General features: G+C 52.8%; 1 protein-coding gene across 7 annotated transcripts in view; it reads right to left on the bottom strand.

Moving 5' to 3' along the window:
• Positions 1-13014, bottom strand: part of AMBRA1 (autophagy and beclin 1 regulator 1) — a 198223-nt gene continuing 185209 nt past the window's right edge. For all 7 annotated transcript variants that reach the window (XM_008000119.3, XM_008000145.3, XM_008000126.3 and 4 more), the window contains 2 exons: positions 12107-12300; positions 1-1557 (listed from right to left, as the gene is read on the bottom strand). In XM_008000119.3, coding sequence (XP_007998310.2) covers positions 1064-1557; positions 12107-12300 — 688 coding nt within the window. In that variant the 3' untranslated portion in view covers positions 1-1063. The remainder of the gene's footprint in view (positions 1558-12106; positions 12301-13014) is intronic.

The raw sequence follows: 13014 nt of genomic DNA, 5'->3' as shown, positions 1-13014 counted from the left end.
GAGGGGCATGTCATCATTTTAATGATGTGATCTTTGGTGTTTCCCTCGTTAGCTGTAGACTATCCCCTCTCCTCCCACCACAATGTTTCTATGATGAGTTACAAACAGAAAGGAAATCACATTTTCATACTAAAAACAAAATGATCAGAGCCTTGATTTCTCCACTAGAAACTACACGTACAGTTAAGAGTCCACATGCAACACCTTAAATCACAGACTGAGACCTCACATTCTGACCTGGAGTCTCCTCCCCTTCCCCAGCCTTGGGCTAGCTTTGGCCGAGGCTCAGTTAATACTGACACCCACAGGCGCTGCTCTGAGGGCCTTGGGGGGAGGAGGAGACTGGTGGACAAGCCCTGGGGGCCGGCCAGCCTACACCCCCCACTCCTGAGTGAGGACCTGCCCACTGTCCCTTGACCCCATCCTGTATCAGGCAAGCAGGCTGCCCCCTAACCCCACAGTAGTCCCCCATTAGTAAATGCCAAAGTCCCTGTCCTCAGGAATCTGGGAGCCTGGCCCGACCCCTGTTGGTTTCAGTGGGGTAAGACGATGAAGAGAGGCTGAAGCTCTGGAAGGCTCAGAGTTGGAGGTGGTTTCTGAGGGCCAGGCCATTCCTCCTGTTTCTGGGCTCCTGGTGGCTCTGCCCACCCAACAGGTGGACAGGGCAAAGCTGCCTCGAGGGCCTCTGTCCAGGATGATTGGCCCAGATCTGGAAGACTGTTCACTCTCTGGAGGCTCCCTGTCCAGGGCTGAGTCCCCTGAGCCCATGTTACTAGGAGAAAGTGGGGTGTCTGGCAGAGATACCCACTTGCTCCTCCATTCACATTAAGCCCACATTGTGGCTCTCCTGGGCTCCATGTCCTCGAAGGTTCTAGTTCCCCGAGGCAGGCCTTGCCCATTCGACTGTCTCGTGCCCACTGACTGACCTCCTCTCCACCCCGACCCTCCTCCTCCTGTTCCCTGATGCAGCCAGCAGCTCTTCCGCACGTCCAGTTCCCAGTCAGCTGTGAGGTCCGGTTTCTGCTTGGCGGTTCGAGGGGAGGCACCCGTGCAATGTTTGTCTCTACCTGTTCCGTGGTTCTCCCCTAGGGCCTGCAGAGTGCCCCCTGCTGCTGCCACCATCCGGAAGGTGGTTGTTGTTGGTCAAGTCGCAGTGGAGGGTTGGTCCCTCAGCGCTGGGAAGGGCAACAGGAACAGGGACATGGGAGGAGGAGGGTAGGGGTGGTGGGGTTGGCTCCTGCCCAGGGGTACCAGGCTGGTCCCAGGAAGCTGTCCGGGGGCTTAGGCCTCGCTCTGCCAGTTGCCCGGGCTCTGGGAGCAGTCCCCGAGAGGTGGAGGGCTGGGGTGAGGAGGTGCGGGCGGCACCAGGTTCAGTGCCCGTCTGAGAGCTGCGGTGAATGCGGTGGCTGACGATGATGTTGTTGCCGAAGCCGCCCATGGAGGCCATGGTGGTGCTCTGCTCCCGCTGCACCACGGCTGTCATGCCGCCCTCTGCCATCAGCCTCTGGATCCTGCTGAGTGCATCTTCTCCACTGGCACCATACTCTGATCCCTCACCTGGCAGGTACAAAGCAGAAGCGAGAGTGAACTGGCTGCTGGTCTGGGCCTCTGAGGCAGGTGGGCAGCCACTGGTAGCAGCTGGGGTATTCTTGGCTAAACGCAGGATAGAGAAAGACTCCCTCCATCACTGTGAAAACCAGTCCGAGTCTTGAAAGCTAGACAAATCCCCCCAAATGATCACAATCCATACTTCTGTTTTCCTGGTGGGGAAACTGAGGCCTAGAATGGCCAGTTAAGAGGCAGCACTGGCCTAGAAGGCAGCAGGTTGGCCTCAATGAGCTCTCTCAGTACCAGTGGCAGCTTAGCGTGCAAGGAGGCAGGTTCAGACAGCTGGCTTTGTCTGCCTGCTCCTTGCTGTAGAAACTCAGCAGACCTAGGACTGGGCTGGGGTATGCCACCCTTTCTCTGGAAAGAGAGTAAGTACCTTATGGGTGTGGCCGAAAGGGAAACAGTCTGCTCTGCTTCATTACAACACTGTCTTCCTTCAGCATAGTTCTGTGTTACCTCCTCAAAGCCCCTGAGGAGGCTGAGAGCTTTTATTTTTATATTGATTGATTGATTGATGGAGTCTCACTCTGTTGCCCAGGCTGGAGTGCAGTGGTGCTATCTCTGCTCACTGCAAGCTCCGCCTCCTGGGTGCATGCCATTCTCCTGCCTCACCTTCCCAAGTAACTACAGGTGCCCGCCACCATGCCAGGCTAATTTTTACATTTTTAGTAGAGACGGGGTTTCACCATGTTAACCAGGATGGTCTCAATCTCCTGACCTCGTGATCCTCCTGCCTCAGCCTCCCAAAGTGTTGGGATTACAGGCGTGACCCACCGCGCTTGGCCTATTTTATTTTTTTTTTGAGATAGAGTCTTGCTCTGTTGCCCAGGCTGGAGTGCAGTGGCGTGATCTTGGCTCACTGCAACCTCCGCCTCCTGGGTTCAAGCAATTCTTCTGCCTCAGCCTCCCGAGTAGCTGGGATTACAGGCATGCACTGCCATACCTGGCTAAGTTTTGTATTTTTAGTAGACGGCATTTTGCCATGTTGGCCAGGCTGGTTTCGAACTCCTGACCTCAGGTGATCCACCTTCCTCGGCCTCCCAAAGCGCTAGGATTATAGGCGTGAGCCACTGCGCCCGGCCATATTTACTTATTTTTTTAAAATGGAGTTTTGTTCTTGTCGCCCAGGCTGGAGTGCAATGATGTGATCTCAGCTCACTGCAACCTCCACCTCCCAGGTTCAAACCGTTCTTCTGCCTCAGCCTCCGAGTAGCTGGGATTACAGGTGCCCGCTACCACACCCAGCTAATTTTTGTAGTTTTAGTAGAGACGGGGTTTCGCCATGTTAGCCAAGCCAGTCTCAAACTCCTGACCTCAGGTAATCAGCCCGCCTCAGCCTCCCAAAGGGTTGGGATTACAGGAGTGAGCCACTGCACCCAGCCTTTATTTGTTTTTTGAGATGGAGTTTTGCTCTTGTCACCAGGCTGGAGTGCAGTGGCACAATCTTGGCTCACTGCAACCTCCACCTTCCAGGTTCAAGCGATTCTCCTGCTTCAGCCTCCTGAGAAGCTGGGATTACAGGCTCCCACCACATCTGGCTAATTTTTTGTATTTTTAGTAGAGACAGGGTTCCACCATGTTGGCCAGGCTGCTCTCAACCTCCTGACTTCAGGCGATCTGCCCACCTAGGCCTCCCAAAGTGTTGGGATTATAGGCATGAGCCACTGTGCCTGGTCAGAAGCTGAGAGTTTTAACTGTTCCCTGGAATGGCTGTTTCCTTCTCTTCTTTCCCTTTACCCCCTACTCTTCACAAGCTATTCTCCAGTTACTGTTCTCCTGGGGCTCAATGCCTGATGCCATATTTCCCTGGAGAGAGTCAACTGACCAGCACAGGCCCCAGGCTTCAAAATGCAGGTCTGGGGAGGGAAAGCAGGATCTGTCCACCACCCCCTCTCCAGAAAGGCCCGAGCATTCACTTGTGTGGGAACAGAAAAGACTTTGACTCAAATCTCAGCTCTGTCACTTGCTTGCTGGGTGACCCTGAAAAAATCCCTAAAAAATCCCTACCGTCTACCTTGCACAGCGCTAGAGAGAAAAAAGGAGCTAACACACAGCCCAGGCACTTGGTCAAAGTGCTCGTTGTGATTAACTTGGGGTCTGCAGCAGTGGAGCTCTGTCCCTGTGTGACCTCCCTTTCAGCCTTTTGCTTAGCTCTTGGTAGGGTGAGAACCAGGCTAAGACCATGGGCAACTATGATCAAGGCTCCCAGGCTGCAAGAGATGACTCCACTGAACTGCTGATTTGTCTCCATCAGCTACTGTTTGGGATTTTGCAGTTTTGGGGGTTTTGATGGTGAGTTTTCTTTCCTTTTGGGGTACTTGCCACCAGCTATTTTTATGAGACTTTCTTTGCTCCCCTAACCCCATCCATTTCCTTCTCTCTGCCTGCCTCATTAGAGTTGGATTTCCAGGCCAGCTGGTTTCACAGCTTGGTGGCATCTAAGGCCCAAAGAGATCGCTCACCCTTCTTATTAGTACTTGACAGCCTCATGCTTCTGGTTCTTTCTACAGGGTTTTTTTTTGAGACCAGGTCTCACTATGCCACCTAAACTGGAGTGCAACGGTACAAACACCGCTCACTGCAGCTTAAGCCTATCTGGTGCAAGCGATCCACCCACCTCAGCCTCCTGAGTAGCTGGGAGTACAGGATGCACCACCACACCTGGCTAATTTTTTGTACTTTTTATAGAGCCAGGGTTTTTCCATGTTGCCCAGGCTGGTCTTTAACTCCTGGGCTCCAGCAATCCTCCTGCCTTGGCCTCCCAAAGTACTGGGATTACACGGGTGAGTCACTGCGCCCAGCCCCAGTCTTAGATGATCTTCCTCAGCATTATGTCCTCTGTTGCTTTTCTGGAGATCCCCCGATAAAGCGCTGCCCTCCATCCCTCAAGGTGGCTGCCCTTCCCCACTTCCTCCTGGGATGCCTGGCTCTAGCTCCCAGGGCAGATGGAGAGAAAACCTGAAGGGCTCTCAGAGTACTGGGTCAACCCTGTCTTCAGGGTTTAAAGCCTTCTAACAGTGGGGCAGAGAGGGTAAAGAGAAAAAGGTCAACCTACGGACTTGGTGCCCACAGAGATTCTATCCTGGGAGTAAAGGGCTGCCTGGGGAGGCGGGGCCCTCCCTGTGCCCATTGTAGCCCCACTGCTTTCTAAGAACTCTGTGCACTGAAGCCCTCACAGCATGGTTTGGGGCGTGCCATGGCTGGCCTGAGGCCTGCTGGCACTGGAGTGCACTGTGCCGGGCACTGTGCCTGGTGAACTCTCAGCTCTTTTCTTTTCTTTTTGAGACAGAGTCTCACTCTGTCGCCCAGACTGGAATGCAGTGGCGTGATCTCAGCTCACTGCAACCTCCACTTCCCAGGTTCAAGCAATTCTCCTGCCTCCTGAGTAGCTGGGACTACAGGCATGTGCCACCATACCCGGCTAATTTTTGTATTTTTAGTAGAGACAGTGTTTCACCATGCCAGCCAGGCTAGTATCAAACTCCTGACCTTGTGATCCACCCACCTGGACCCCAAAGTGCTGGGATTACAGGCTTGAGCTACCACGCCCAGCTCAGCTCTTTTCAGGTAGATTACCAGGGGCAAAACAGGTTGCCTAGGGGCCCTATGGGTGCTGCTGCAGCCAAGCCCCCAGAGAGCCCCAGATGGGCTTTCCCAGGCTCTGGGGGAGGCCCTGCTGCTGGCACTCAAGTCTGAGCCCACTGCTTGCTTGCCTGTGGCTCCAGGTCTGGCCACCCCTCTCTATGGCTGTGACTGTGTCCTAACTGGGCTTCTTGCTACCGGTCTCCTCCCTTTCCATCCAGTCTCCACACTGTTGCCATTACCATCCTAATTCAGCTCTGATGAATTAAGCTCTTGTTAAGTCTGTACCCTGTTTAAAACCCAGAAGCTGCAAAAGCCCTCACAGTAGTCAAAACTCCTTAGCTTGACATTTGAGGGCTCTCTGGCCAGGCCCTTATCACGCTGCAGACCTTCCTGCCCTGACCCCACATTCCTGCAGGTACCCGGCAGCCCTGCTTCCTGGCTACACAGATGGGCATACACTGTGCACACTGTGCCATGCTCTTGTCCCGTCTCCTCTGCCATCCAGTTCTCTCTGGTCCCCCAGCTGGAAGGGGCTGCTCCTTCTCTGGGGCCTCACAGTGCTTGACACCTCCCCATGGCTGTGGCATCTTTCTTCTGGCCTATAAGTTCCTGAAGGTCTTGGACTCAGTTGTATTCACTTTTGAGTCAAGTCTAACACGTGGGTTTACACAGGGTGTGTATTTGTCAAATGCGTGTATGGATGAATAAAAGGGTTCCCAGGCTCCTCACAGGGGCTCCAGACTTAAGGATGCTTGGAAAACTGGTCTTGTAACTGCCCCATTGCAGGAGAAGCATTTATTTTATTTTGTTTTTTTGAGATGGAGCCTCGCTCTGTTGCCCAGGCTGGAGTGCGGTGGCGAGATCTTGGCTCACTACAACCTCTACCTCCCAGGTTCAAGCAATTCTCCTGCCTCAGCCTCCCGAGTAGCTGGGATTACAGGCATGCACCATCAGGCCTTGCTAATTTTTTTTGTATTTTTAGTAGAGATGAGGTTTCACCATGTTGGACAGGCTGGTCTCAAACTCCTGACCTTGTGATCCGCCTGCCTCAGCCTCCCAAAGTGCTGGGATTACAGGTATGAGCCACTGGAGAAGCATTTATATGTCTAGTTCTCTCTGGACTTGCTCTCTGAGGGAAGAGACACAACGGATTCACCTCAATGTAATTCCCTCCACAGTGCCCTTGAATTCATGGTGCCTAACACAATACCAGACACAAAGTAAGTGCTCAAAAAAGAATGAATGGAAGATTTAAAAATGTACAAACAAATGGCTCCCCCAGGGCTGGATGTGGACAACTTCAGCCTACAGAACTATGAGCTGTGCTTCCCTCCTGGGAACTATAAGCCAAGGCTAAGAGCAACTGAGGGCAGCTGGTACATTCTTCAAGAGAAAAAACCCCAGGGCTAGAGGGAAATGGCAGTCACAGTCAGAGATCCAGGCACAGTGGCAGACAGGGAGTTAATTCTGCGGTCTTCTTCTCTGTAGCAAAAGCATCTGTTTTTGTCTTTGAAAATAGGAAATTGATTTAGAGTTCACATGAGGTCTCTTCCTTGGTAAGTCCTAAGGTGCACTCTAGAAGCAGAGGCCAGGGTAGAATCAACAAGTTCCCACTATGCCCTGCAACCATATTTAATTCTAGAGGTTTCATTGCCAGAAGAGAAGAGGGAACTGAGGCTCAGAGAGTCATAGGAGGAGCTGCCCTTCCTGACCTCTGGGAGTACTCGTCTTCCAGCCCCTCCCTCTTCACATTTGCTTTTTCCTGGCCCAGGGCCCAGGCTACTGCTGCTGGTCTACCTACCATCTTCACCAGACAAAACAGAGGCTCAGATGACCTTTGCTACGGGTCAGAGGGACAGCCATGGTGCTCTCCAAATAGTGGGGCACAGCCATGCTCGGAGGCAGGGCCCTGCCTCAGCTCAGCTCAACTCATTCATTCCATGCTTGCCCCGAATGCCCACTGCAAGCTAGGGAGGCACTGTATCAGTGCTGGAAGCCAATGGTGAGTCCAGGAAATGCTTCCCTCCCTTTTTGAGCTACCCTCTTGGCCAGGAGAGTAGGAAAGCTTGCTGTAGGGTCAAATTCTGGGAGAAATCAAACTCTTATTAAAGTCGAACATGCAAAAAAGCTGACGTGTGCAAATACCCCTGTGGAGCGCTCCTCCTGGAAGGCCTGGAAAGAGCTGAATGGATTTCAACAAAATTTTTGTAGAACGAGAAAATCAGAAGTAGCCTAGGAGCCCTTTGGTGCTGACAGAAAAAGGCCAAGGGGAGTGGGTAGGGGCAGGCCACAGAACAGCAATTACTACAAGCAGAGCAGGCTTCCCACATTAATAAATCTGGGTGACTGAGTGCGGCGGCACACACCTATAATCCCAGCACTTTGGGAGGCCAAGGCGGGAGGATCGCTGGAGCCCAGGAGTTCGAGACCAGCCTGGGCAACATGGTGAAACCCTGTCTCTACAACAAACAAACAAAACAAAATTAGCCAGGTGTGGTGGCATGTGCCAGGAGGCTGAGGTGGGGAGGACCCCTTGAGCCCAGGAGGTCGAGGCTGCAGTGAGCTGTGTTTGTGTCACTGTACTCCAGCCTGGATGGAAGAGCGAGATCTTGTCTCAAAAAATAAATAAAAACAAAATAAATAAATCTTGGTGTCTGTAGTAGGTATGAGTGCAGGTGGGATCTCCCTTCTAGCCCAGCCCAGGACAGCTGAACTCCCTGACCAGAGGGTTTCGTTATCCATGTTCTTGCAGCTCTGGTTTTGTCAATACAAAACCTGCCAGCGGCTTCTGCATGGTGAAATCTGGGCCCAAAGAGAGCCCTGATTCCTGGGCTCCCCTGAAGAGTCTGAAAGCAGAATAGTGGTATGAGTGCCTCAGAGCAAGGTTCCTTGCCCTAGGAGGGACAAGGCTGGACACTGACACCCATCCATCAAGTGTTCATATCCTCTGACCTACACCTCCCCTGCCCTGACTGGTTTCTGAAAGGGGTGTGGTGTGTGGAACAGCTGAGGGTGCAGAGTCTAGGCAGAGCATGCAGGGACGCAGGCAGGCAGAAGCAGCCAGCTGCCCGGTCTCACTCTGCCTGCTGTTCCCGCTGACCAGAGCCTCAGCTTAGCTGGGGCCATCCTCTACCACCCACTCTACTTTACAGGAGGAGGGGATAGTGGGGCAAGGAACCAGGTCCTGCCTCCTAAAACCAGGGAAAAGAGCTCCTTCCCTCTGCGCCACCCTCTGCCCCCATCCCCCAAAAAGAATGAAAGGAACTTATAATTGACTAAAAGCCAGAAATGGGCTGCATGCTAACCAAGAAAACAGCAGAGAATTCTCTGGGAGGTGAAACACCAGCAGACATACTTCTGAAGGTGGCAGCTCCTGCTCCCAGAGCCCCAGCACGTCATCTTCAGCCCCAGTATCCTGCCCTCCCCACTCATCCAGCCTCCGTTCTCCACATGCAGCAGACATGCCATGAACACAAATTAGTGGTCCTTTATGCAGTAACATGTCTTTGAACTTGGTGCCATTGCATGTGCTGAGACATGTCTCCAGGAATGTTTCCCCACCACCCTACTTCACCTGACTCCTACTCATGCTTGAAGACTTGGCTCAGGGTCACCTCCTCCAGGAGTCTCCCCTAAGCCTCACAGGCTGGGCACAGCCCCTCCTCCTCTGTGCTCCAGAGGTCCTCATCACATCAAAACAATGATCAGTTTAGGCGTCCATCTCCCTCTCTAGGCTGCGAGCTCCCCATGGAAGGACAGAGAGGCCTATTTGTCTTCACAGCCCAAGTGGCTGATACATAGTAAAAGCTCAGTGAAATCAAATCAGAAGGGGCTGCCTAGCTGGGCGCAGTGCTTCATGCCTGTAATTCCAGCACTTTGGGAGGCCAAGAAGGGAGGCTTGCTTGAAGCTAGGAGTTCAAGACCAGCCAGGGCAACACGGTGAGACCCTGTCTCTAAAAAAAAAAAAAAAATGATTAAAAAAAAAAAATAGCCGGGCATGGTGGCGCACACCTGTAGTCCCAGCCAGTCAGTAGGCTGAGGCAGGAAGATCGCTTGAGCCTAGGAGTTCAGGACTGCAGTGAGCCAAGATGGTGCCACTGTACTCCAGCCTGAGCAACAGAGTGAGACTATCTTTATTTATTCATATTTGAGACAGGGTCTTGCTCTGTCTCCAGGCTGGAGTGCAGTGGCACATCACAGCTCACTGCAGTCGCCACCTTCCAGGCTCAAGCAAACTTTCTGCCTCAAGCCTCCAGAGTAGCTGGGACTACAGATGTGTGCCACCATGCTCAGCTAATGTTTCGTATATTTAGTAGAGACAGGGTTTTGCTGTGTTGCCCAGGCTGGTCTTGAACTCCAGGACTCAACGGATCCTCCTGCCTTGGCCTCTGGGAGTAGTGCTGGGACTACAGGTGTGAGCTACCAAGCCCAACTGAAGTTCTGTCTTTATTTTATTATTATTATTATTTTTGAGACAGAGTCTTGCTTTGTTGCCCAGGCTGGATTGCAGTGGTGTGATCTTGGCTCATTGCAACCTCTGCCTCCCAGGTTCAAGTGATTCTCCTGCCTCGGCCACCTCAGTAGCTGGGATTACAGGTGCCCACCACCATGCCTGGCTAATTTTTGTATTTTTAGTAGAGACAGGGTTTCACCATGTTGGCCAGCTGGTCTTGAACTCCTGATCTCAAGTGATCTGCCCACCTCAGCCTCCCAAAGTGCTAGGATTACAGGCGTGAGCCACCACACCCTGCTGAGACTCTGTCTTTAAATTAAAAAAAAAAAAAAAAAAAAAGGCCTGGGTGTGGTGGCTCACACCTGTAACTCCAGCACTTTGGGAGGCCAAGGTGGGAGGATCTCTTGATCCCAGGAGTTCAAGGGCATGGGCAACACAGTGAGACCCCATCCCAAAAACAAAACAAAACAACACTGTCTTCCAGTGACTGCTATTTGTATATACATATATACATACTACAAACATACATAAGGGGCTGGCCGGGTGCGGTGGCTCACGCCTGTAATCCCAGCACTTTGGGAGGCTGAGGTGGGCGTATCACTTGAGGTCAGGAGTTCAAGACCAGCCTGGCCAACATGGCGAAACCCTGTTTCCACTAAAAAATACAAAAATTAGTTGGGAGTGATGGCGGGCGCCTGTAATCCCAGCTACTCGGGAGGCTGAGGCAGAGAGAAGCACTTGAACCTGGGAGGCAGAAGTTGCAGTAAGCTGAGATTGCACCACTGCACTCTCAAAAAATAAAAAAAGAGGCCAGGCACGGTGGCTCAGGCCTTTAATCCCAGCACTCTGGGAGGCCTAGGCGGGCAGATCACAAGGTCAGGAGTTCGAGACCAGCCCGGACAACATGGTGAAACCCTGTCTCTACTAAAAATACAGAAATTAGCCGGGCATGGTGGCACATGCCTGTAATCCCAGCTACTTGGGAGGCTGAGGCAGGAGAATCGCTTGAACTTGGGAAGCAGAGGTTGCAGTGAGCTGAGATTGCAGAGGCTGCAGTAAGCCGAGATCACGCCATTGTACGCCAGCTTAGGTGACAGAGTTCGACTCTGTCTCAAGAAAAATATAAATAAATAAAAGTAAAAAGAAGGGGCTGCCTAAGAGTATGGCCCCCCTCTCCAAACCCCTCCCGCTGTCAGGGTTTACTGGGAGCTCTGAGAGGTCTGCCTCCTACTACTGAGAGAGAGGGCTAGCCTGCTGGCTCCATTGGAGAAGCCTGTGCTGGTTCCCTCTTGCCTGGCCCTCAGGCTTCCCGGAATAGGCCTAACGGACTCCGGAGCAGCTCAAAGTCCACAGAAACCTGCAAAAAGGGCCTGAAGATGGCAGGAGGAGGCTTCCACCACCTCCTCCTAGAGGCTCACAGCCAAGGTTGGCTGCTTCAGCCAGCACCACCTAAAGGTCATGGCCCCAGTGAGGGGCTTCCACCTAGCACAGATGCACGAGGTGGGCTGTGCTACAGACCAAAGAGGGACTTCACTTTGAAAATTCTCAGTTCATGGCATCGAGAGCGACCATGCAAGACCCTGGTTCATGGCATCAAGAGTGACCATGCAAGACCCTGAGGGGCACTGCGGTGTAGAAAGCCGTTCCCTGGGGTGACAGGTATGTTTGTTATTCTTTGCCTGACATGCACCATGGCTTTTCCTCCCATAGTCTCTTCTGGGCAAATGGCTCAACACAGACTTAGAAAATGTGTCTGTTTGGAGGCTGCTTTGTTTGGAGCTACGACCAGCAAGGGGGCTAGGGGTAGGGGGTGAGGACAGCAACTGAGTGAGAACAGCCTGTTTAACACAGCTGCTGACGGACTCCTAAGTGGCTCGAGCTCTGCTGCTGGGAAGTGCTAATTGGTTTTTAAAAGTGTGAGGCTGGCACAGAGAGTCAGGGCCGAGTGTGGCAGAGCCACACCTGAAATAGGTGAGAGGAAGGGGCTGATGTTATGCCAGGCTGCAGTCAAAATGGCAATGAGCCCCAGGTGTGACAGGAGTGCGAGAGGTCCTCCCATGGGGCAGTCCCAAATCTGCCACACTGGTAGGGGGACAACAAGCTAGGCTGTGGTTTGGCCCCAGAAGCTAAAGCCTGGGATGCACTTCTCTGGAATGGCAGCTTGCAGGAGCGAGTCTCCCTTTAGCCCTTTCAATCCAGGTTTTCTGTGCTCTCTCTTTGGAAAAAGAGCCTGGGTCCTCACATTTTAGAGGAGAGGGAGTCAGCATACTTGGTGGGAGCTGAGGTGAGCTGCAAGAGTGACCCAGCTCAGGGAAACCATGTCACTGTTGAGGAGGCTCTTAATGCCACCAGGTGGGCATCACCCAGACATGGGAGGGGGTATGCATCCTGAGTGGGAAGTGGCACTCACACGGTCTTAGGGTCCCTCTCCCACCCACTCCAGCACCACATGGCTCCTACCTTCACCAGGACCTGAGGCGGCTGTCCCTGGCTCCGGCACCTCCCTCTCAGTCTGTGTTTCGGCATTCTGCAGCTGAAGGGCCAGAGTCTGGGTGCCCTGAGATGTCACTGAGGTGGTAGGGTTCCGGGGCTGCAGCCCAATGGCATTCATCAGCCCCATGTCTCTGTCTGTCCTCCATGTGGCTCTGCTGGTTCTAGGGAGAGAAAGACAGACTGAAGTCAGGTGGGGCTTGGGACAGCGCCCTGCACAGCACTCTGCTGGCTCTGTGCCAATCCTCAGGGCAGTGTGGGCCAGGCCCTGCTGGCTAAGAGAAGCCCTGTGCTCCTGCAACTGCCTCTTGATGGTGGTTAACTTGTCTGTGTCCACTCTCTCCCAAGGTTAGTCTATACCCTGGGACAATGAAAGGCCACAGAAACATCCAGTCTTGCAACCCTGGCTCAGTCATGCTCTTCAACAACAGGCCCCTGTCAGGGAGTGGGGAGAAGCTGTAGAGATGGCTGATACGAAAAGACACTAATGAAATTCAGGAGGCCAGCAGCTGAGATCATGGGATAAAGAGTGAGCACTGGAAGAAGGTCCTTTCTCTCTTTAGTTTTACCTTCCTTCCAACTGTATGCTCATAAGATTCCACTTTGAATTCTTGAATTTCCAAGTGAACTGAGAGCTCCACTTTGGAGGGAAAGAACTGGAACTCTTTTTTTTTTTTTTTGGTGAGATAGTCTCACCCTGTCACCCAGGTTGGAGTGCAGTGGCACAATGTCAGCTCACTGCAACCTCCGCCTCCCGGGTTCAGGCGACTCTCCTGCCTCAGCCTCCCGAGTAGCTGGGATTATAGGCACACAAAACCATGCTCAGCTAATTTTTTGTATTTTTAGTAGAGAGGGATTTCACCATGTTGGCCAGGATG

Source organism: Chlorocebus sabaeus, chromosome 1 (assembly GCF_047675955.1).
Source record: "Chlorocebus sabaeus isolate Y175 chromosome 1, mChlSab1.0.hap1, whole genome shotgun sequence".
Classification (NCBI taxonomy): domain Eukaryota; kingdom Metazoa; phylum Chordata; class Mammalia; order Primates; family Cercopithecidae; genus Chlorocebus; species Chlorocebus sabaeus.
The sequence above is the reverse complement of the archived record's forward strand: the minus strand, read 5'-3'. Positions and strand labels throughout refer to the sequence as shown.